The following is a 26,286-nucleotide window of genomic DNA, read 5'->3' as shown; positions in this document are numbered from 1 at the left end:
GTGATTTATGCAAAAGATACTTTGTGTGAACATGGCCTTACAGTGTATATAAACATTATAAGGCTATGCTCCCATAATGTCTTTTTTACACAAAAATGGCAGTCTTTTGATAATGACAGTCGGTAATAATTATCATGATCATTACTTACAGCCACCATTATAAAACAACAACAGCCATTATTTCACCTAAAAAGACATTGTGGGAACATAGCCTCTATCTTCCAATCTTCAGTTTCTTTCCTATGTTTGATGAACTTCATTTTATATAGCAAATGCATTACTGTTTACATACAGTAAAATTAAACCAAAATGTGGCTATAAATTTGAGCTAAAAATACAGCCATATTTTCAATGTAAGGCTAAGTTCACACTATGCAAAAAGAATGGCTGTATTTCATAACAACGGCCATAGTTGTGCAAACAACTGCCGTTATTTGTTGAATAACAGACGTTGTGTGCACAACTACAGCCAGTGTTATTAAATACGACTGTTTTTTTTTTACATAGTATAAACCTGGCCTAATAATGCACACTACTGAAGTCAATGGGAAATTGTCTGGCTGTGCACACACCACATAGAATAACAACTGTAATTGATTATGACCATCAGAATATTAAATATGCTCATTATGTACCAGCTGCTTTAAAAAAAAAAGAACAATTTTTTCACCTGTTTACACAGGCCGCATTTTAGTATTATTTTACTGTGTATGAACAAAACCTAATGCTATGTTCCCACAATGTTTTTTCTTGTCCGTTTAAAATTTTTAAAATGACGTCTGTTATTTGAAGGATTGGCGCCCATCAGTGCAATAACAGCTGTTGGTACATTATTCTAGTGTGGGCTAATTGGCCTTTGGGTGTCCTTAATTGAAAATTCCACTGAAGTTAATAGTAAAAACGGTGAAAGGACGGTGAAAAAATAAAAACACAATAACGGATGTCTTTTAAACTAGAAAAAAAAATGCGGATGCCTTTTCTCTTTTTTTTGACAGTGTGTAAACATAGCCTAAAGGTGCACATGCAGCAGTATTTGCCATCTAGTGTTTTCTTTTTGAAGTGGCGGTCCTCAGGTTACTCACAATTTATGTATATTGTTATACAGACACTGGGGGAGATTTATCAAACATGGTGTAAAGTGAAACTGGCTCAGTTGCCCCTAGCAACCAATCAGATTCCACCTTTCATTTTCCAGAGTCTGTGAGGAATGAAAGGTGGAATCTGATTGGTTGCTAGGGGCAGCTGAGCCAGTTTCACTTTACACCAAGTTTCATAAATTTCCCCACCTATGTTTAGAATCTATGTCATGTTCTTTACTGAATAGGAATTGTTGCAGCTCTTGCATTTACAGACCCAATAAATTAACATATAAATAGAAACTACATGTAACAAGTAGGAATTTGAATACAACTTACTTTTCTTCATCATATTCCTCTCCAAACAATATATTTTCTCTTAGGGATGCATTAAAAATCCAGGCTTGCTGGGCTGCATAGGCAATACTGCTATTCACAGATACTTTCCCTTCTAGTAAGGTCATCTAGATGCAACAAAAGCATGTTACTGAAGGTGTGCTATACAAAATTTTATTCTGAAATTTTCATTTTGAAACTATTATACCGGAACAATACAAAATGCACAGACATTACAACAGTGGAGAAATGCAAATGATGCAAATAAGGCACGTCACAGAGACCTAAAGGGTCAAGTTTAAGACAACTCAGAAAGATAAGATTTCATTCTTTACCATGTCCCCTTTAGTCTATGTTCATAAAATGTGAAGGTGAAAATATGGCTGTATTTTGATAATTTTGGACGGAAATAATGATAATGCTCTTTGTTTACAGACGTTATTATCATATATCATATATATTATTTTTGCCTCAAAATGACAGCCAACCTAAAATCCCAGTACCCTCAATGAGTCATCTCATCTGACAGATCGGTTTTAGTTAATGCATTAAAAAATTCTATGTTCTCTTAGGGTAGGTTCACACTATGGAAGTTCAGGCAGATTTCGTCGCTCATACCCATTCGCAGCGGCACCATTCTATGGCCAGGCCAATTTTGCATTCCGCAGAAAGAATTGACATATCTGTTCTTTTGGCAGATAGCTTATCCACACAGATTCCGTAGTGTGAACCTACCCTTAGGGTCTGTTCACACTGAGCAAATACAGCAGAGAGCCCATTGTGCTCAGTGTCCCGCTGTGAGTGAATGAGAGGGCACGTGCTCCTTCGCTGCTGACATGTCACTTCTTTGAGCGGAGAGCGGCGGCTGCGGAGGTCCCGATCACTGTATTGGACCTCCGGAGGTCTCTTACGTTTCTCTGTGCGGTCCAATCGCCGATCTGCTCACTGAGTCTGCCACAGGGGACTTAAAATGTGTTAAAAAAAGTGAAAATCATTATTACACTACTCCAATGCCCCTCCCCCAATAAAAGTTTAAATCACCCCCCTTTCCCATTATATATAAAACATATACAAATAAACATATAATATACCGTAGCGTGCGTAATTGTCCGATCTATTAAAATATAACAAACGTCATTACTAACGGAGAACGGCGTAAACGTAAAGAGCGAAAAAAGCACCAGGATTACTGATTTTTTTGTTACATTATACATAAAAAAGTAGGTAAAAAAATAAAACCGTTATAAGCCTCACAATAGGCCAATTTTATTAATAATTAATAAAAAAAAAATGGATTTCATTAAAAAAAATATATATAACATTAGAAAATATGTGTAAATCTGAATATTGTTGTGTTCGGGCCATATTCTGCTGCCTGTGGAACTTTATAGTTACCCTTTAAAGAAGCAGTTTACAAAAAATTATTATTGGCCCCCCGTTGGCGCTGGCATGTATACTCACCGCAGCTGATCGGTGTTAGGCAGCGCAGCTTTGTTCCCCTCCCGCAACGCCGTTCAAATCCTGCGTGCGGTCACTTCAGCCTCTGCTGTGACTCCTTTTCTGTGTGCTATGATTGAACGCCAGAAGTCACGCACTTCCATAGAGAATGCATTAAAGGGCGTGAGTTCCTGCGTACAATCACAGGACAGAGAAGAGGAGTCACAGCAGAGACTGAAGTGAGCACACGCCGGATTTGAACTGCGCCGCAGGACTGGAAAGAAACAGGCACCACGGGACACCGATTAGCTGCAGTGAGTATACATGCCAGCGCCTACCGGGGGGGGGGCATGATAATTTTTTGTGAACTGCTTCTTTAAAGCATAACTATAAAGTTCCACGGGCAGCAGAATATGCTGTGAAAAAACCTGCTGCACTGCTCCTGCGATCCCGATGCAGGCACGTGCCAGGCATGGATTTCTTCAGGTGTTTTTTTACCGTGTATCCTGCTGCCTGTGAAACTTTATAGTTACCCTTTAACCCCTTTGCATTTTTGAACTTCCGTTTTTTTCCTCCTTGTGCTTAAAAGGCCATAGCACTTTTTTCACCTAGAGACCCACATGAGCCCTTATTTTTTGTGCCACTAATTGTACTTTGCAATGACAGGCTGAATTTTTGCATAAAGTACACTGCAAAACCAGGAAAAAATTCAATGTGTGGTGAAATTGAAAAAGAAATGGCATTTTTTTATTTGGGGGGTATTTGTTTTTACGCCATTTGCCCTGGAGTAAAACTGACTTGTTATATATGTTCCTCAAGTCGGTACGATTACAGCGATATTTAACATGTATAACTTTTATTTTTATGTGATGGCTTGTAAAAAACTCAAACCATTGTTAACAAATATATGTTCCTTAAAATCGCTCTATTCCCAGGGTTATATCGCTTTTATCCTTTGGTCTATGGGGCTGTGTAAGGTGTCATTTTTTGTGCCATGATGTGTTCTTTCTATCGGTACCTTGACTGCACATATGCGACTTTTTGATCGCTTTTTATTACAATTTTTCTGGATTAGATGCGACCAAAAATGCGCAATTTTGCACTTTGGGATTTTTTTGCCCTTGTTTATTTGTTTACTTATTTTCATTTATAACATGGGAAAAGGGGGGTGATTCAAAATTTTATTAAGGGAGGGGGCTTTTTATTAATAACACTTTTTTTTTTACACTTATACTAGAAGCCCCCCTGGGAGACTTCTAGTATAAGTACACTGATCTCGCATTGAGATCTATGCAGTATAGTTTCAGCTGCTGCAACCCCCGGCCCAAGTCAAATGCAAGGACCGCCCTTCCACGATCGCGTTGCGGGGGTGTGTGTGTGTGTAGGCGATCTGCCCCACTAGACACCAGGGAATGGCTGCAGTAAGTTTTCAGATGCAAATTTTAACCTTGACAGCTGCATCTGAAAACTTTATTAGCGGGTACAGCGATCAGACTGTGCCCGCTAATAGCCGTGGTCCCGGGCTACAAGCGGCACCCGGGACCAGATGCAAATTTCAGATGCAAATTTTAACCTTGACAGCTGCATCTGAAAACTTTATTAGCGGGTACAGCGATCAGACTGTGCCCGCTAATAGCCGTGGTCCCGGGCTACAAGCGGCACCCGGGACCACGGCGTTTCAGAGCAGGGCAACTGTGCGGCACCGCTTTGAAGTCCCCTAGGTGGCCCAGGACGCCCAGGGTCGTCTAGGGGTTAACACAACTGACAAAAACAGTCTTATATGCCCATAACGTATGTAAACTTTTGATCAGGGTCATTTGGATGTTTTTGGTTGTCATTATCATTTAAAAAGAGAAAACACAGTAGTTTGACAATAAATGGCTTCACCCAACCACTAACCATGAGTGGGAAAAAAAGTTTTTGTGTTTCATTCATATTCTCTGAAAAAAAGGACAAGAAAGCAAAAATTCTGTCGGGGTATGTAAACGTTTGAGCACAACTTTACCTATGTTTACATATATAAAAGGCATTGTGCAATTGATATTTATCTATACATCCAATATGTCTGGTTGTGGTGGTGCTATATTTGTATAGGGTCTCCGCTGAGCACAGGTTTACCATATTATTGTCACTTTTTTATTTTAAGTAATAAAAAGGATTTTTTCATAATGGAAATATGTGTCCATGTATCTTTTGGATTTAATAAATTGATTGTCACTTGGATGACCCAAACAGGGTCAGGTATGGAAGGTGGGGTGGAGTAAGGAGGTGTTACAGCCTGGTGCACTTCTAGAGTTACTACTGTATCAAATGATATAAAGTTACTTGTTGACATTATCTGCACATTTTCTGTTATCTGTGGAATGTTTATTCGCGTTTGGTGGAACAGATTACTACTTATGGACAAAGTGACTTTGCATTAATCTATTTGCATGTATTTGTACATTTGTGTAATTCCCATTGTTGTTGTTTTAATAGATCATAATTGTTCCATAGTCTTATGTGGTCATTTTTTTTTTTTTGGTGCTTCAAAAATTATTGTGCCTTAGTCCCCCCATCCCAGCATTGTAAAGTATGGGATATGGTGGTACACTGACAGTACTACTACTGTACTGTATATGCACTCTAGCAGTCTCATACTGTACTGTATGTGAGGCCTCACCAGTGCTAAACTCACCAGGTACAACCCACCATCCACGCTTGCAACAACGTTCAGATACTAAGCAAAGTTTGAATTCTGAATGTTACTTCCAGGTAAATTTTCGTTTGGATAACGCAGTATTACTGTACTTCAAAACTGGGTGCCCGAAAAGTGTTTGAGAAACAAGCAAGAGTTTGGGAACCAAAGCAAACTTTCCCTGAAAATACTATTGGAGAACTGAACTGTTTGAGTTCCAAGCAGTTTGAGAATAGAGGTACCAATGTATACAGAAAATTCCAATGATGAAATCTACAGCAGAATTCTAATGTGATTCTCCTTTGGACATATTGCTTCTAGTATCAATTGGCCTTCTGTTTAATAATTCTACCACAAGATCACCGTGGACCAAACAGTGGTCAAAAGCCCCCACATACAGACACAATATTTGTTCTCTGCATTTCCATCCCGTTTGACTATTTGTTATTTAGCTAGAATCTATCTTAGGCCATGTTCACATGGCGTGAGACACCAGCCGGAATGGCTGGTGTCAGAAAAGATCATACCGGCTGGTACTGCAGTACCGGCCGAATGATCTTTGCTGCTGCTGAATTCCCCGCTGCTCACAATGTGTGTACTGACAGGGTTTTCTGCTGCTGATATTCAGTGAATAGTAGTCGCAGAAAAATGTCAGTTTCTTGCGCCGCCGCTAGGGATCCCGGCCGGAGTGTTTACCATGTGTATATAGTCTAGCCAGGATTCCATAGAAGGCAGCACTACGTGAGCTACGTAGCAATCACTGCCGTTGTTGCAAATATGCAACAACGGCTGTGATTATTACGTAGCTTTCAGGACAGGACAGGTAGGCATAAAACACAACAGTGGGCCCTAGCTCTTAACCCACCCTCTGTCTCTACCTACTTGCCTCAATCGGCCCTAGGCGGCCGCGGACAACTATAGGCAAGGTCAAAAACCAAAGCACAGTACAAAACAAGTAACAATCGAATAGTCAAAAGTCAAAGCCAGAGGTCAGGTAACACAGTCAAACAAGCAGAGGGAGTAAGAATGGGGATCGCAGGAGTAGACAAGGGAGAGCTGGGACCAGGGTATTAACCTAAATAGCCAGTGCTGGGACTCTGCCTCAGCTTTGTTTTATGCTGACCAAGAGTTGCTCCAGATCCCCATTGGACCGGCGCTCTGATCTTCCAGGTTACAGACAGGCAGAGAAACCCGTCAATTACAGAGACAACACAGGTGCAAAATCAAGCCCAGAAGCTTCTCAGCTTAACTCCTGTATTGCCAGAAGCTGAGACGCAATCAGGTGTGGCATACATAAGCAAACACCAGGCCCAGTTTACACCAGGCTACTGCACATTCCTGACAGTAGCTTACATAGTGTGAATATAGCCTTAAAGTGAATCTAAAGTGCTACTAGAATAGAGTGGGTTTACCAAGGTCCTGGAACTCCTCCTTGATCCCCTCCCATCCCTGACCCTGCTTGTTTGACAGCCAGATTCCAGCTATTTGATAATTAAAGAGGTACTCCGGGCTATGGTATTTTCAGTGTATGTCGGGGAGGTGGTGGATATAGAAGCCGCCGGTTACTTACCTCCCAGCCATTCAGCGGCCGAGGCGGGACTCCGCTACGACCGCTGAATGGCTGAGCTGCCTTGAGACTTAATGTCTCAAGCCGCAGCTCAGACCAGGAAGCGGCAGCCGGACGGGAGTACGGGGCAGTGCAATCCGGGACCCGGCACTGAAACTGGGGAGGTAAGTGACCGGCGGCTTCTGTATCCACCCCCTCCCCGGCTGTACCCTGAAAATACACATAGCCCGAATTACCCCTTTAAGCTTCGCTTCGTTTAGATAAGCGATCGGCTCATCTTTATATACAACAACAGACTGACAGTCCCAGTCGGCAGCAGGAGGAGGGTATGTCAGCAAGAAAGGAGTTAACAGTTCAAGGTCAAGTCCAAGTTTGAGCATGAGAGGTAATGCAGTACAGAAGGATAAGTCAAGGCGAGGTCCAAGAATAGCAGAGTTGAATCACAAGCAGTTCAATGAAAACAACATGGGTGTAGCTGTAGACCAAACATACACTGGCAACTACTGGGTGTAAACAACCAGACTAAATGCCGCCAGAACTCCCGCCCCAGACCCTGATGGGTATAATAAACAGAAAAAACTCAGCACAGGCGCCTCGTGTGAACACAAACGTATGAGAGCCGCTTACCTGGTAAGCCACTTAGGCTTGATGCATATCACCCATCTATTGGGGATACCAATAGTATCTAGGCGTAGACAGACTGTAGGACCGTATCAAGGGTCATAGGATGTGTGTAAAATAGCGCTAAAAAGGGCTGCTAAGTTGGCTATACCACTAGTGACGGGATACTCCCAAGAAAAGGGGCCCATATGTAGCAGAAAACTATAAAAGGAAGGGGAAAAAGTGGTTTTTGGTAGGCCAGCGCTGTTCAGATAAAGTGCTAAAAAATCCAAGTGAATATAAAAATAAAATTTAATGGATAAGAGTATAGCTCTCTTTTCTGCAAAATATGATGCACATATTTGTATCTGATGAAAGTAGAGCTATACTCCTGAAACGCGTTATACTGTATTTACTATACTTCATCCAATACATTTTATTTTTATATCAGCTTGGATTTTTTAGCACTTTTTCTGGACAGCGCTGGCCTAGCAAATACCACTTTTTTCCCCTTTCTTTTACATGTTTGCCTTTCTTTAATATGTCCCTGATAGTGACAGGGAGTCTGAGAGCATAGTTAGAGACCAATAACAGGCAGGAAGCCCTCTAAATACACCAAGACTCAGGAGCCAGATAGCAACGCCTGAAAGCTTAACCCAATGAGCATCAGGGCAGAGGAATCAGGAGAAAGCATAAAGCCGGGAGATTGAAGTGTGAATAAGGTCAGAGAGAGAGCCGACGTCGGGTGGTTATTCCAGCCAAATTCACACACAGAGAACCCAAAGCCAGGAACAGACTATAAACAGGGAACATAGGTCTCTTGGGTTTTAACCAAGCTCTGATGAGCTTGGGCCCAAACTGTGCACAGTTTCGAGAATATATCTTCAGCTGAATGGTTTACAAATTCGGCGGAGTGGACGGACGAGTATCTGGGATTAAACCCATAATTACAAAAAAACGGCGACATACTAGTAGAGCGCTGCTCATGGTTGTTTAGGGCAAACTCAGCGAGTGAAATGAAGTCACGCCATTTGTCCTGGGTATTAGACACAAAACATCTTAGAAACTGCTCCAATGACTGATTGATCCTCTCAGTCTGTCCATTTGTTTGAGGGTGGAACGCAGAAGAGAAAGACAATGAGACCCCCAGTTTACTACAAAACTCTCTCCAAAACTTAGCAACAAATTGGACACCCCTATCAGAAACAATGTTCTCCGGGATCCCATGCAACATAACACGATTGACAAACAGCGTGGCTAATAAGCGAGCACTGGGTAGTTTACGCAGTGGAATAAGATGACACATCGTAGAAAAGCGATCCACCACCACCCAAATGACAGTTTTACCCCTAGATAGTGGTAGGTTCGTGATAAAATCCATGGATAAGTGCGTCCAAGGCCTCGTAGGGACCGGCAGAGGGTGTAACAACCCCTCCGGTGGCCTACAGGGAATCTTGGATCGAGCACAGATTTCACAGGCTTCAACAAACGATTTAACGTCTTGGCCCCAGGTTGGCCACCAGAAATGACGTGAAAGCAGATATTTGGTTCCAGCAATACCAGGATGTCCTGCCAACACAGAACTATGAATCTCTTCCAATACTCGGAGACGAAGATTCGGCGGCACAAACAAGAGAGACTCAGGAGTGTTATGGGGTGTAACGCCCGGAGTAGTGGATCCACTGGACCGGCACCAGCGATGGCACAAACCTCACCAGGGAGCGGAGTCTAAGGGGCCGCTGGTTTTCACCAGAGCCCGCCGCAAGGCGGGATGGACTTGCTGCGGCAGGCGACCCCCAGGTCGCTACCCCTGGCTTGGTTGCTGGTGTCGGCAGGCGAGGCGTGGCAGGAGATGGCACAGGCAATAGTCTGCAGATGAGAGAGCACGTGACAGGCTGGACACGGGAACAGGTGGAGTGACAGGGGAACAGGAACCAGGAACAGGGACTAGGGACCAGGTAACGGACAGGACTCAGGAACAGGGACTTGGGACCAGGTAACGGACAGGACACAGGAACAACAGGGAGCTGGGCCAAACGCTATGGGAAGCATGTAGAGGCTCCAACACAAGGGACAGGGCATGCTGGGATTTATAGGGGAGTGATTGGTGCAACTAACCAATTAGGGACGCACTGCCCCTTTAAATCTGAGACAGCCGGCGCGCGCGCGCCCTAGGAGGCGGGGACGCGCGCGCCGGCCGGCACAGCGGGAGACAGGAGCGGGGAGAGGTGAGGCGCCCCCCGGGGCCGAGGTGATAGCAGCGCCGGGTCCCCGACTATGGACACCGGCTGCTGCATGGGGCAGGAAGCGGTCGCGGCGGCGGCCCGGACCCCGGGGCGCCGCCGCGGCTGTGACAGTACCCCCCCCCCTTTGGCCTCCCCCTCTTTCTTGCCTGCAGATGGCACAGGAAGCCACAAAGTCTTTGACATCTTGAAACAAACTGGACCACCAGTAGTGGCGAGAGATCCGTTGGCCGGTCTTACGGACTCCAGGGTGCCCGGCCTCCAACGAGGAATGACCCCACTTCAAAATACCTCTTCGAAGCGCAGGGTGAACATGAGTCTTTCCGGGGGGTACTCTCCGACGCGAGGAGGTGACGACTGGTGCTAGGCGATCAGGCGGTAAAACATGGCAAGGGACTGTGGGTCTGTGGACGAGGACCTTCTGTAAGTTCTCCCGGTGGTGAGGGGACCCGACCTTAGCCTTGGGTACGGAGAGAGGGTACACCTCGGCAGAGAAGGCATCCGCCGAGTCTTGGTCTTCTGCCGATAGGTCGGATAGAGGCTTGGCTGGGACAGGAAACGACATAGTACACTTGGTCTGAGGTGACCTGAGACACTGGTTGGAACAGTCCTGACCCCAACTGAGAATCTCCCCGGTTCTCCAGTCCAGTTGAGGGGCATGTTCTTGCAGCCACGGGAGTCCCAGGAGGACCGCGGGGGAAGAATGGGGCAGGACGTAGAAGGATATCTTTTCTTGATGTAAAGGACCCACCTGGAGGACTAAAGGTGCGGTCTGGTAGTACACACGGTCGGTAAGAATTTCGCCTGTGACCGAGGAGATAGTCAGGGGCCTGGCTAGTCGGGTCACGGGTAGCCGCCATCTTTGGACCAATGTTGCCGCAATAAAACTGCCTGCTGACCCAGAATCGAGGAAGGCAGTAGTCCGATGATTTCGTCCTGAGAGAGTCCGGATGGAAACTGGCATAGACAGACTTGGAATGGTGGCATTCACACCTAGGGACACCTGTCCCACCGGACCTAGGTGCGAGCATTTTCCGGATGTTTGGGGACGTAGGGGACATCCCAGCCGGAAGTGATCGGAACCCCCGCAATAGAGACAGAGATTCTGCTCCAGGCGCCGGATTCTTTCATCAGGCGTCAGGTGAGCCCGTTCCACCTGCATAGGAATCTCAGGAGAGGGTTGGGACATCGAAAGGTCAGGATTCTGGAAAACCGGCGCCAGCTGGGGATGGCGACGGGAACGGGTTAGTAAATGTTCATGCCGAACCTCCTCCTCCCTCTCCGAAAAACGAGTATCAACTCGGGTGGCCAGTAGAATGAGTTCGTTCAGGGAGGTAGGCAGGTCTCGGGCAGCGAGCACGTCTCTCACTCGACTAGACAGGCCCTTCTTGAAGGTGGCCAATAGGGCGGCCTCGTTCCAGTCCAATTCGGCTGCCAGGGTGCGGAACTGGATGGCGTAATCACCAACAGAGGAGCTGCCTTGAGAGAGGTTGAGGAGAGCAGTCTCGGCTGAAGAAGCACGGGCAGGTTCCTCAAAGACGGAGCGAAACTCGAATAGGAAGGCCCGGAGATTGGCAGCGACTGGATCATCACAGTCCCACAGTGGCGTGGCCCAGGCCAGGGCTCTACCCTCTAATAGGCTGATGATGAAAGCCACTTTAGAGCGCTCGGTGGAAAACTGACTACTCAAAAGTTCAATGTGCATGGTGCACTGAGTCAAGAATCCTCTGCACAACTTAGAGTCCCCAGAGTACTTGCTTGGGAGGGCCAGTCGGAGTGAAGAAGAAGCGTCAGGAGGTGGTGTGCGCTGGGCAGTAGTCTGCTGCTGTAAGGCGGCAGTGAGTTGCTGGATCTGCTGTGACTGTTTCTGGATTTGTTGCGCCTGCTGAGTGACCACTCTGGCGACGTCACGGAGATCGGGCACCTCGCCGGGATCCATGGTTGGAGCCTACTGTAACGCCCGGAGTAGTGGATCCACTGGACCGGCACCAGCGATGGCACAAACCTCACCAGGGAGCGGAGTCTAAGGGGCCGCTGGTTTTCATCAGAGCCCGCCGCAAGGCGGGATGGACTTGCTGCGGCAGGCGACCCCCAGGTCGCTACCCCTGGCTTGGTTGCTGGTGTCGGCAGGCGAGGCGTGGCAGGAGATGGCACAGGCAATAGTCTGCAGATGAGAGAGCACGTGACAGGCTGGACACGGGAACAGGTGGAGTGACAGGGGAACAGGAACCAGGAACAGGGACTAGGGACCAGGTAACGGACAGGACTCAGGAACAGGGACTTGGGACCAGGTAACGGACAGGACACAGGAACAACAGGGAGCTGGGCCAAACGCTATGGGAAGCATGTAGAGGCTCCAACACAAGGGACAGGGCATGCTGGGATTTATAGGGGAGTGATTGGTGCAACTAACCAATTAGGGACGCACTGCCCCTTTAAATCTGAGACAGCCGGCGCGCGCGCGCCCTAGGAGGCGGGGACGCGCGCGCCGGCCGGCACAGCGGGAGACAGGAGCGTGGAGAGGTGAGGCGCCCCCCGGGGCCGAGGTGATAGCAGCGCCGGGTCCCCGACTATGGACACCGGCTGCTGCATGGGGCAGGAAGCGGTCGCGGCGGCGGCCCGGAACGCGGGACGCCGCCGCGGCTGTGACATGGGGGGCCAAACTCTGAGACTGCGTGACTAGAGTCACTAAGTCTGGTTGCAAAACCGATACTACAACCCCAGGTTTTAGTATCGTATCGACACGGTTTTCGGACGTAACTTCAAAATCAAAGCTGCGGGAGAGGGTGTCAGCCTTGATATTGCGAGAACCAGGTCGATAGGTGATTTCAAAGTCGAACCTAGTAAAGAACAACACCCACCGGGCCTGCCGTGGAGAAAGACGTTTAGCAGTATCGAGGTAAACTAAATTTTTGTGGTCAGTGAGCACCGTGACTTTATGTTTGGCCCCTTCCAAGAAGTGCCTCAAAGGCCATCTTGATGGCCAATAGTTTTCTATTGCCAATATCGTAGTTGCGTTCTGCCTGCGAAAAATTTTTCGAGAAGAACGCAACCGGCCGTAGGTGGGTAAGGGTGCTCGACCCCTGGGACAAGACTGCCCCCACCCCCACCTCGGACGCGTCTATTTCAACAACAAACGGGCGTTCAAAATCTGGCTGAGTCAGTACTGGAGCTTCTGAGAAACAAAGTTGAAGTGTGTCGAATGCCTCAATAGCCTCTCTGGACCAGTGTACAAGGTCTGCTCCCTTCTTGGTCAAATCGGTAAGAGGCCTAGCTATGATGGAAAATCCCTTAATAAATTTCCTGTAATAATTAGCAAAGCCTAAAAACCTTTGTAAGGCCTTCAGGTTGTTAGGTCGGTCCCAATTCTTAATGGCCGCCACCATGACCGGGGGAGTGAATGGGGAGTAATATTATAACCCAAGAACGAGACTTCCTGGAGGCCAAACTGGCATTTCGACAACTTGGCTTAAAGATTATTTTGTCTGAGAAGCTCCATTACCGTACGGACATGCAACACATGGGAAGCCCAATCTGGGGAAAAGATTAAAATATCATCGAGATACACCACTACAAACCGTCCAAGGTACTCACGAAAAACATCATTTACAATATGCTGGAAGACCGCCGAAGCATTGCATAACCCAAAGGGCATGACGAGATACTCGAAGTAGCCCTCTGGGGTATTAAATGCGGTCTTCCACTCATCACCTTCCCTGATGCGGATTAGATTGTATGAAGAATCCTGCCCCCATGGGAGAAGAAGATGGGCGTATATGACCTTTACGCAGGCTATCCTTTATATATTCCCTCATAGCTTCTCTCTCCGGACAGGACATATTGAATATACGACCTCGAGGGTATTTGACACCAGGAAGTAGCTCAATAGCACAATCATACGGTCTGTCAAAAGCACAATCAACATAGTCTGACAAAAATTCCGGAACCTCCCCTTCTCCGGAGGAGCATTCCGCAAGAGACACAGCATTACAGTGGGAGGCACACCCAGGCCCCCATCGTACCAGTTCCCTGTTGGACCAGTCAAAGACAGGATTGTGAGTCTCCAACCAGGGCAACCCCAGAATCACGTCAGACGACAAGTTATGCATAAGTAAGAAGTCGAGTCTTTCCACATGGACAGACCCCACCTTGACCTTAAAGACAAGGTGTCACATAGCGCACATTCCCCTGGGCAAAAGGGGCAGAATCTGCTCCAGTGACATTAACAGGACGCTGGAGCAGCAGGGGACATACCTCCAAACCAGAAAAAAACATAGGATTAAAAAAGTTAGTTGAGGATCCAGAATCAACCTGGGCATACCCATTAATACTTTTATCCCCCACAGACAAGGAGATTGGCAACAATAACTTATTTTTGAAGGTTACCTGTGCGCCTGAGAGACCCCTTCGATAATCTCTCAGGCGCTGAAGTTTTCCGGCGATGGGCCCGGTCTGGAAGGGCATTGCCGAACTTGGTGTCCTGTCCTTCCGCAATAAAAACATAAGTTATTCTGCAGCCGATGGGCACGTCGGGCTTTAGCATCGGTGGCATCCACCTGCATAGGCTCTTTGGGTGATGGTAAGATAGGAAGGGAAGGCTTGGGGTGTGAGTCGTTCCAAGTGGAGAGACCGCTCCACTGCCGAAATTCTGAGCAGTACTCCTCCACTGGACGTCGGCCCTGTCTCAACCCGGTCAGCTGACGTTCAGCGTTAGCTGCACAGTCTGGGTCATCATACAGTAGACCTAAAGCGGAAAAGAACTGGTCGGGGTTCTGTAGGTCAGGGGAGTCAGGTGATAGAGAAAATGCCCACTCCTGTGGTGGCCCTTGGAGGAGGGACATGATAATGGCCACCTTCTGAGCCTCATCTCCCGAGAACTTATCAGGAAGCTGAACAGGTGGCTCAGGAGGCGTGGGGGAGGTCACCGTGAGCTGTCGGGGTGCTGTCTCCTGTTCCTGGACCCTTACAGTGAGCTCCTGAACCATCGTTTTGAGTCGCTGCATCTGGTCCACAATATTAGTCAGGGCTGTCCGGTTGTCCATGAGGCAAATGGCGGTATTTGGCTGGCTATTCTGTCAGGACTGGCAAGCACAGACAGGACAGAGACAGTGGGCCCTGGATCTGAACCCACCCACTGACCCTGCCTACTTGCCTCGGTCGACCCTAAACGGTCGCAGACAACCACAAAGGCGTTCTCTATGCTGCATAAGTGAAACACAGAACAAGACGGACAGACAAACACAATAACGAATAGTGGAACAATCCGGGTCAAACCACACGGGCAACGCAGAACAAAATCAGTAACACAAGGGATAGTCAAAAGTCAGGCGGAGGTCAGAACACGAGTAAATCAGGCAAAAGGAATTAGGACGGGGTTCGCAGGAATAGGACAGGGGGAGCTGGGATCAGAAAGAACTAATAGCCAGCGATTACCAACTGGCTTTAACTTTACTTTATACTGGATCAGGAGCCCGGACCAGACACTGAATAGTCCGGTCTCCTGATTCCAGTAGCGATCTGTCACTCAGCCTGCACGGGAGCCGCATCAGCTGTGCCGGCTGGCCGGCTGACTGCCATGTGAGACCACGGCGTCCCTGGTTACTAGGGACGCCGTCGGATCTCCGTGAGCCGAGCCCGAAGAAGACGCCACAGGAGCCAGTTCAGGTGAGTTCCTGACAGGAGCAGACCATCTCTGTTGTTACTGTGATTTTTCAACCTGTTGAAAGACCATGATAATCAGCCAAGTAGAGCCGATAATCTTTTGGTGTAATAGGGCCCTAATAACTTATTTAATTAAAATCATCTATATCATAAAAATGAAAGTCTGTCTGGCTGGCTGGCTGTCCCATATAGACTTCCAAACACCTGAACCGTTTGACCCCAAATTTGGCCCACAGATACATTGGGTGCCCGGGAAGGTTAGAGCGAAGGTCCCATTCTTGCCAGATGTACAGGAAGGAGGGGGAAGGGGAAGAGCGCCCCATAGAAATGAATAAGAAAATCTCCACACTGCACACACAGGTGATATAATTAGCTGCAGCTCTGCCCAGGAGAAACGGCAGTTGGGAGCCTTAGCAACCAATAGGATTACTACTTTCATTTTCACAGGGAGCTGTGGTTGCTAGGGCGGCTGCCTCACAACATCCACAGAAATAACTGGTAGACCCCCTACTCCAACTATACAGTACATGTATACAGGACCCCCTACTCCATCTATACAGTACATGTATATACAGGGCACTACAGGTATACAGGACCCCCTACTCCAACTATACAGTACATGTATACAGGGCAGTATTACCAGCTGCTGCTGCCCTAAGCACTAAACCTGAGGACGCCCCATCTTCACTCACTAATTAGCATCATGATAGATTGGTAGATAATAGCTCCAGACGTCACATTTAACACCACCATATCAGACCTGACCAATACCGCCATAACAGACCTGACCAATACCGCCACACTGTAACTGGATAACACCACTATACCAGACCTGACCAATACCGCCACACTGTGACTGGATAACACCGCCATACCAGACCTGACCAATACCGACACACTGTGACTGGATAACACTGCCATACCAAACCTGACCAATACCGCCATACTGTGACTGAATAACACTGCCATACCAGACGTGACCAATACCGCCATACTGTGACTGGATAACACTGTCATACCAGACCTGACCAATACTGCCATACTGTGACTGGGTAACACTGCCATAAAAGACCTGACCAATACCGCCATACTGTGACTGGATAACACTGTCATACCACACCTGACCAATACTACCATACTGTGACTGGATAACACTGCCATACCAGACGTGACCAATACCGCCATACTGTGACTGGATAACACTGTCATACCACACCTGACCAATACCGCCATACTGTGACTGGATAACACTGCCATAAAAGACCTGAACAATACCGCCATACTGTGACTGGATAACACTGTCATACCAGATCTGACCAATACTACCATACTGTGACTGGATAACACTGCCATACCAGACCTGACCAATACCGCCATACTGTGACTGGATAACACCGCCATACCAGACCTGACCAATACCGCCATACTGTGACTGGATAACACTGCCACACCAGACCTGATCAATACTACCATACCCCCCTTCGAAAAGACACTAGATTTTCTGGCAAGTCTGAAAAGGAGGTGGAAGACTAGAAAAATAAAAAAAATTAAAAAGTTGTTTCCTTCCCCCTGCTCCCTGGTGCTGCCCCCATGCAAGGTGCTGCCCTAGGCAGACCACGAGTGCCTAATGGTAAATACGATCCTGCAGGTATACAGGACACTACAGGTATACAGGAACCCAAAACTATACACTACAGGTGAACGGGACCTCCACCAGCTATATACTACAGGTATACAGGACCCCAAACTATACACTACAGGTATACAGGACCTCCACCAACTCTATACTACAGGTATACAGGACCTCCACCGACTATATACTACAGGTATACAGGACCCCAAACTATACACTACAGGTATACAGGACCTCCACCAACTATATACTACAGGTATACAGCACCCCCACAACTCTATACTGCAGGTATACAGGACTCAAAACTATACACTACAGGTATACAGGAACTCCACCAACTATATACTACATGTATACAGGACCCCAAAACTATACACTACAGGTATACAGGACCTCCACCAACTCTATACTACAGGTATACAGGACCTTCAAACTATACACTACAGGTATACAGGACCCCAAAACTATACACTAGAGGTATACAGGACCCCAAAACTATACACTAGAGGTATACAGGACCTCCATCAACTATATACTACAGGTATACAGGACCCCAAACTATACACTACAGGTATACAGGAACCCAAAACTATACACTACAGGTACACAGCACCCCCACCAACTCTATACTACAGGTATACAGGACACAAAACTATACACTACAGGTTTACAGGACCCCCAAAACTATACACTACAGGTATACAGGACCTCCACCAACTATATACTACAGGTATACAGGACCCCAAACTCTACAGTACAGGTATACAGGGCCCCAAACTATACACTACAGGTATACAGGAACCCAAAACTATTCACTACAGGTACACAGCACCCCCACCAACTCTATACTACAGGTATACAGGACACAAAAATATACACTACAGGTTTACAGGACCCCAAAATTCTACACTATAAGTATACAGGACATCCACCAACTACACACTACAGGTACACAGGACCCCAAATCTATACACTACAGGTATACAGAACCTCCATTAACTATATACTACAGGTATACAGGACCCCAAAACTATACACTACAGGTATACAGGACCTCCACCATCTATATACTACAGGTATACAGCACCTCCACTAACTTTATACTACAGGTATACAGGACCCCCAAACTTTACACTACAGGTATACAAGACCCCTACCAACTATAAACTACAGGTACACAGGACCCCCAGAATATACACTACATGTATACAGGACCCCCAAACTATATACTACAGGTATACAGGACCTCCACCAACTATACACTACAAGTATCCAGGACCCTTAAACTATAAACTACAGGTATAAAAGACCTCCAACTATACATTACAGGTATACAGCACCTTCACCAACTATATATTACAGGTATACAGGACCCCCAACTATACACTACTGGTATAAAGGACCTTCCTCAACTATACACTACAGGTATACAGCCCCCACCCCAACTACACACAACAGGTATACAGGACCCCCTCAACTATACACTACAGTTATACAGCCCCCCCAACTATACACTACAGGTATACAGGACGGATATTTGACGTTTTTAGTTTATTTCTAATGTGTATACGCTACAATTTACATAAACAGTGCAGAACTGTCGGGTATATAGGGACATATAGGGCTACTGGCGATTTCCCCTTAAACAAAAAAAACAAGGACATATATTGGCCTCCTGGGCACCAAAGAATAAATCTAATTAACACACTGACACTTTATACCCGGGCAGCGCCGGGTACATTTTCTAGTATAGTCATAAAATTATGTTTGAACAATCACAGGAAAATACATAAAAAAACCTTAAGTCCTGTGTCATATATTAGCAATGTAAATTGGTATGTACTGTAGTAGCATGAAAATTAAAATGTGACGGTAAGTCTCTACAGCGACATGATTCAGTGGAAATAGTCCCGCTGTAGAGAGTTATCAGCACTTTTTAATATTCATGCTAGCACAGTCCATACTCATTTACATTGCTAATATATAACCATATGGGCCCTATGGGTTTTTTATTTAGTTTCATGTGATTGACCATCATTTTATGACTATATGGTTTTAATGAAACAAGCTATTACTTTGGATTTGCTTTGAGCACTGAGATTTGTATAGATTGTTATTTTTTTGTCCTGTGAGTGGTGTACCTCAGGTTACCTAAGCATCCCTATTATAGATACAGGTGAGCTGCACCTTATATTGTTGCGTCTATTTATTGCCGGTGACACTTTTCAACAATGTGGAAAATCTTGCTAAACTAGCATTGTGTGACTAAATGCAAACTGATCTACTGACATAAAGAGAACCTTCAATTTAAAGGGTGTGTCTCAAGAGGACAAATATTCTTCTGGAATCTGGGTAATGGCTATTTTATGTCACGATAATTGTTGGGGAACCCACACCAGGCGAGAGATTTCCCCTGCAGCAACCTCTGCAGGGGAAGGGGGCACAGGGAACTTCCTTGTTGTGGACCCACCTGCCTCCACTCCCACAGTGACTCTATCTTCTGGACTTCTGACCACCGCTTTCTGGATAGATGTGACCTGAAGACCTATGATATTGTACTGATTCTGTTCTGATGCAACTCTCTGGTTGTGACCCCTGGCCCGTCTCTGGTTTTTGTATTTGGATTCTGATCTGGACTTTGGACAACTCTTTTCTATGACTGCACTGTGCACTTAGTGTAGGGACCGTCATTCAGCTGGGCACCACTCTTTAGAGTGGATTGTTGATCCAAGTAGGCAAGGACATTGGGCTGAGTTCAGCGCAGGGCTCAGTGTCCCCCCTATGACTTGACACTCTTGCTATGACATCCATATTAAAGGGGTTGTTTTCTTGACACAACCTTTTAAAGTCTCCCTTCACGCATGTTAATTATGCTTTGTTTTGCTTAAAGAATGCCTCATAAAATGGCCGATTTTTTGTGCCATATACATTTTTGGTTGCCTTTTTCTCTAGCATTTTTATTATCATAAGTTATGTTATTCTTCAATCAGGTCAATGATGATTTTGACTGGTGGAACAAATAACCTATAAATCACAAATCAATCCAATAAAAATAAGTGAATAGTACATACCTGACCTAGAAGAGATAATATCAAGGAACTTTTACCAGAGCCAACGCTTCCACAGATTCCTACAAGTTTGCCCTGCAGAAATACAGTTTTCTGTCAAATATGAAAGTAGGCATAATATTCATATGCAATGTATACAATGTATTCATAGATTATAGATCCATAAAAGTATATACAATGTATTCATAGATTTAATAGAAAGACAGTCCTTACTTTTTGTGCATTAAAGGGGTACTCCAGGGAACAAAAAAAAAGTGTTTTCTTTCTATTTTTTTTCCCCCAGTACAAAAGAACCCCCCCCCCCATCCTCGGACTGAAGGGAGAAAAATTAGCACATCCAACTTCTCTTTAAACATCACTATATGATCTATTCCTCCTCTCCCCACTCAATTATCCTTTAATTTTTGCCTCCTTCTGAAGTTGCCTATAGTGCAACTATATAGTGCCTATAGTCAATCCTTTTGATTTTACTAACCAGGTTTCCCCACTTATCAATGGGCCGGGTCTCTCCCCAAGCCCTATTCTGCATAACCACCCCTCTCGATCATAACAGAACTTTACTTGTTATAGTTCTTTTTTTTAATCCTATCTGGGATATTACCTAAGACCAATACATTGGAGTAAAGCTCTAGATATATACCAAGTTTGTTATTAATTCTATCCACTATATTATGCCAGGACTTACAGATGACTGGGCATTCCCATGTCATGTGAATCAAATTGGCATCTATTTTATTACATTTCAGACATTTTTTAATGTTTTCTCCCTTGACAAATTTATTTAATAGCGTTGGTGTATAATATAAGCCATATATAATTTTAACTGTGTCAATCTACGATTCCTATTATTAGATGCTATAACTACATTCCTATAAATTCGCTCCAAATCCTCATAAGAAAGTAGGTTAAGGGTATCAGCCCAATTAGTTTTTAACATTGTTTTTTTTTTTGCAGTCATATTCATCAATTGCTTATATATGATTGTGAGGGGTTTCCCTTTTAAGTGTGCACTCCTTAAATATTCAATTAAGACATGTGACTATATTTATCCTTAGTCTATCCCTACTCTTAGTTACTAAAAAAAAAATTCTAATCAACTAAAGCCAAAAAGTTATATAGATTTATAAATGACTTCTATTAAAAAATCTAAAGTCGTCCATTAAAATTAATAATAAAGAAGACGGAGAAAGAACGGTGACAAAAGAAAAACTGTGTGTGAACTACTAATAAAAACGTCCGCTGTTTGCAAAAGACCATGTTCATTATTTTGACGTCCGTGGCAAAAACATCCGTTATTCAATGCATTGTGTGCAGTCAGTTAAATTGCTGCAAAAACGGCCGTTTTTTAAAATATGCAGTAAAGTCCCTTTTATTATATTCAAAACTGTCAAGCACAGAATTATAGCGGTACCCTGCTAATATATGACTGTAGGGAATTCCCCTGCCATTAAGGTGCACAATAATGTTTAGGTGGTACATGTCCCAGTAACATACACAATAATGCCAGGAGCCCAAATTTTTCCAGCAGAACAGAACAGACCACAATACCAAGCTACCTCTGCCAGCTTTTCTACCTACTGTACATCCTAACGCCATATCTTACTCATGTCAAGCTACTTTGCTTTCTGACACCATTTCACCATAGCTATTATTAACTATTCAGCAATTTTTGACTATTCTGTGATGAGACCAGACAGGTAAGCCTTCATTCCTCCCACATATCTATAAGCCTTGGGCGCTCATGAGCCTATGATCAGCTCTTCCATTAGTTGCAGTACTACTAATCTTTGTTATTTAGGGGTTGTACAGCATGTAAAATGCAATATGTAGGGTGTACCTGGAATTTGCTCAAACAAAGAATTAGACACCATGGGGGGAACTTATCAATGCTATCATCAGACAACTGGTGGTAAAAGCAGAAATTTCTTTGCACAGCATTGCTTAGAAAACTATGCAATAGGAAAAGCTATTGGATCTATCTATAAGACAGACTGACAGACACAGATATGAGACAGATAATATCCCATCACAGCTCAGCTTTAACTTCTCATAGTCAGCTGTGATCTGCTATGGGTTTGAGACAAAAATCAACAAACAACAAAAAGACAGATTGATATATCAGAGGCAATAAGATATAGGGGGAGATTTATTAAACCAGTGTTAAGTAGAATTGGCTCAGTTGCCCCTAGCAACCAATCAGATTCTACCTTTCATTTTCGAAAGAATCTGTGAGAAAAGACAAGTTGAATCTGATTGGTTGCTAGGGGCAACTGAGCCAGGTCTACTTTACACCAGTTTGATAAATCTCCCCCTTAGTACTTATATATTCTGTATTCTGCCCTTATGTTATACACCCATGCCATATATATTATATACTGTACATGTTGTTATGCCAAGCATTCATGATTGCTTGATGTTGTATATACAGTATGCCACAGCTAATCACCAGTGAGTGAATCAGTGACCTGTTAGCAAATATGACTGCTTTGATTTACACTGTTGAAGTGATTGTTAGGGAGTGACAAATCTTTACTTCAATTCCATTTTTTTATATTGCATGTTAGCTGATCATAAGAGTGTGATCTATGTAGTTTAAGTTGTTGGTTATTGGTGCAGTCAAGTAAACAGGTGACCTCGAAACGTGTTAAACCTGTTTCTTGCATGCTGTTCTAAACATCTTTTAATATAGGATTATTACTAATGTTACTGCACTGGACCGTTGCACTCAGGGCCTGTCCAAGCACGACGTGATTACACAGACCCCATGGTTAGCTGATGAAATTTATTTAATTTGGTATTGGTGGTGCATTGGCTCACGTTATTTGGACCACCTTTTTTTTACCATAGCATGGTATCAGCCTACAAGACCTAGTTTTTTGGACATGTTCTAACGAAATCACCTATTCATCAGAGTAAAGTCCTTGTCGAAGTGCTTAAAGTTTTATTTTATTTTTTTTTTTTTGCAGAAATCAATAGTACAGGCGATTTTAAGAAACTTGCATTAAGAAAATGCATTTTTATCATGAACAAGCAGTTTGAAGCTCTCCCCCCTGTCTTCATGGTTCTCTTATGGAGAGGGGAGGGGTTGAGGGAGATGAGGCACCAAAACAGGACAACAAAGAGTTAATTTACAGCTACATCACTGGGCTATCTCCTCTGAAGTCAGCACTGACCTCTCTGACCTCTAAATACTGGCATTCACACAGGTCCCGCTGTGTAATCTTTTGTTCTCTGCTCTATGCCAGCAACTAATCTCCCTCCTCCCCCCTCCCCTCTCCATAGGTTACACAGGGCTGACTGATGTAAAAGAGTCAAGATTTCCATGATAATGAGCAGTGAGTGAGAGAGAGGAGGGGGACCTAGGGAAAGTCTTCTTGAATGCAGATAATTGCATATTTGCCTAATAAACCCAATTACAAAGTTTCTTAAAATTACCTGTACTATTGATTTCTGCAAATAAAAAAAAACAGGACAGTGACTCTTTAAATCCTTGTACTAATCTAACACAATTCTTAGCTCTATCAACATCAGCGTCACTTATGTGCCTTCCTTTACCCACATCAACTTTGCATTCTTTCAGCCTAGACTAGGACTGCCATTGTCTATGTCTTTAGGGGTAGAATCGCCCTGCCCTGTTCTCACCCTGATCCCTATATGAATTATTATCTGTGACTACAAGTGATTCAATTAATTCATAGATGCAGACAGATGGAAGTCAATTGGATAAGAATTGGGCATCTCACAAGTAAATCACCACAATCATATTACATAAATCACATCATGACCAAAGATTGTACAATTTACAGAACTGGGGAACAATACTACAGAAAACTATGCAATGTTGCAAGATGCAGACTATAAGCCTGTATGGAGTTTGTATGTTGTGCATATTATCATGTTTGTTCCCTCCACGGTCTGGTTTCTTTCAACAGTCTACACACATATTGGTAGATAAATTGCCTTCATACTACCATACATGCTTATAATTAGAGATAAGCACAAATTGAGTGTTCAAGTCTGATTGTTCGGCGTTTGATTACCGGTGGATAAAGAAGTCAGATGTCACCCTAGGGGTCAAGGAAAACGTGGATACAGCCTATGGTTGGGTTCACACTATGTATGACAGCTGCCATTCTGTGACACGACCGTGTCACAGAATGGCCGCTGTCAGTGAAGCTCATCCCAGCCAGTACTGCAGTACCAGCTGGATGAAGTTCATTTCCTTTAAATTGGAATGCGGGCACATTCACCATAGCCAACAATGTAAAGTGCAGCTGGAGCTGCACTTTACATTGTCTGCTCTGTCAGTCTTGTGCGGCTGCTATTTAATGAATAGCGGCCGCACAAAACTGACATGTCAGTTTTTTGTGTGGCCACAAGGAATTCCGGCTGGAGTGCATACAGTGTGTATACACTCCGGCCAGGATTCCATTAAAGTCAATGCAATGTATTTTTTCATTTATTAACTGCCAGTGTTGCAATCTGCAATAATGGCTGTTATTAAAAGAAAAAATATGTTGTGCGAACAAGGCCTATGGCTGTATACATGTTTTTCAGGCAGCCTTAGGGCTACATCCAACTTCTCCAGCCACCAGTATTCAAATGCTGAACAATTTGAAGTTGCGCTCATCTCTGTAATACAAATGTCTTGGTAGAAACTAGTGACGAGCGAATACTGTTCGATCAAATAGATATTCAATGGAATAGTAAGGTATTCTATAGTATCGAATATTATCGAATAGTACGCCGAATATTCGATAAATATTCGATAAGCGTTCACATCCCCCTTCCCTTTTCCTGAGATGTCATTGTGGAATTGGTGAACCTCCAAGTAGTCGAATAGAGGTTTTTCAATAATCGAATACTTGTTCCCATAGACTTTAATAGGATCGAATATTCGATTGAATAGTGAAATATCAGGGAGATATTCGTACAAATATCGAATATTCGAATATTTCACTATTCGCTTATCATTAGTAGAAACTCTTTAACTTATAATATAGTTTGCATACTCAAGTAAAGTTAGTACTGTACAAAAAGATTATGTAAACAGGGCAAACTACTAGAAATTATAAATTACCTTTTCCAGAGAAAAATTTATATTAAGAAGCACAGGTGAACCCACTGATACAGGAACAGCCAAGTCATTGGGGGAGTAGGGAGTTAGCTTTGCTTCAGAAGTCCCGACAACTGGATTGCCATTAGTTAAAGATTTCTCAGTTCCCAGATGTGACGGAGTAAGCTGAATAAGTTGTCTTTCTGCTGCTTGGTCTTCGGTTATACGGTTTTTCTCATCCTTACATTTGTCCAGTGCCCCTGACCTCCAAGTTATATATGCACCTTGAAATTCAACTATGGGATATGGCTCTTTATTCTCAGAACTCTCAGCGTCAATTTCTTCCATCAAGAACAATCGCTGTCATTTATAACAAAATTAAAATATTGAAAATACAAATAAAATAGAGAATAGTAATCTGAGCATAGCTATATATACATTAGAGAAGTATATACAGTCTGGGAGTATCACAATAATATAAAACAGTATGTAAAATATGACATATGAAAACAATATGCGGATTGTCTATGGCTAAAATGTTTATGATCTATACAGAAGAAAAACTAGATAAAGATGAAGTGATTTCTTGTCAAATACAGTGCTTATTATGAAATGACAAGACTTACATTTATATGTCTATTATATAAACGGTGTAATATAAGTATAAGTGATTGTTAGTTACACATATAACGACCAATTGTCATAGATCATTGTCTTCAGATTTCTAACTCGACCTTATAACCTTACATTAGTTTCCCCCAACTGCATGCTCAGGAGTATGATGTTGCCATCCCACTTGTCAGTGAATACTTATGTTCCCTGGCCTACACTAGTATAATCCCAGCTGCCAAAGATATCAAAGTATTGGTAGAAGTTGGTTTCCTGGGTAAAACTATATCACTGCCAATTAGCACTAGGATAAAAGCCAAATC

The 26,286-nt window shown here is 44.2% G+C and overlaps 1 protein-coding gene across 4 annotated transcripts in view; it reads right to left on the bottom strand.

Annotated features, from left to right (window-relative positions):
- Window positions 1-26,286, bottom strand: part of LOC138792866 (ATP-binding cassette sub-family C member 5-like) — a 101,692-nt gene that overhangs the window by 59,616 nt on the left and 15,790 nt on the right. For 3 of the 4 annotated variants that reach the window (XM_069970868.1, XM_069970865.1, XM_069970867.1), the window contains 3 exons: window positions 25,379-25,714; window positions 20,302-20,373; window positions 1,416-1,540 (listed from right to left, as the gene is read on the bottom strand). In XM_069970868.1, the coding sequence (XP_069826969.1) occupies window positions 1,416-1,540; window positions 20,302-20,373; window positions 25,379-25,714 (533 nt within the window). Of the gene's footprint in view, window positions 1-1,415; window positions 1,541-20,301; window positions 20,374-25,378; window positions 25,715-26,101; window positions 26,126-26,286 lie in introns of those variants that run through there. The other variant, XM_069970866.1, reaches the window with a different exon arrangement.

The sequence above is a fragment of the Dendropsophus ebraccatus genome, chromosome 5 (genome assembly GCF_027789765.1).
Source record: "Dendropsophus ebraccatus isolate aDenEbr1 chromosome 5, aDenEbr1.pat, whole genome shotgun sequence".
Lineage (NCBI taxonomy): Eukaryota > Metazoa > Chordata > Amphibia > Anura > Hylidae > Dendropsophus > Dendropsophus ebraccatus.
This window is presented reverse-complemented; position numbering and strand designations above follow the sequence as displayed.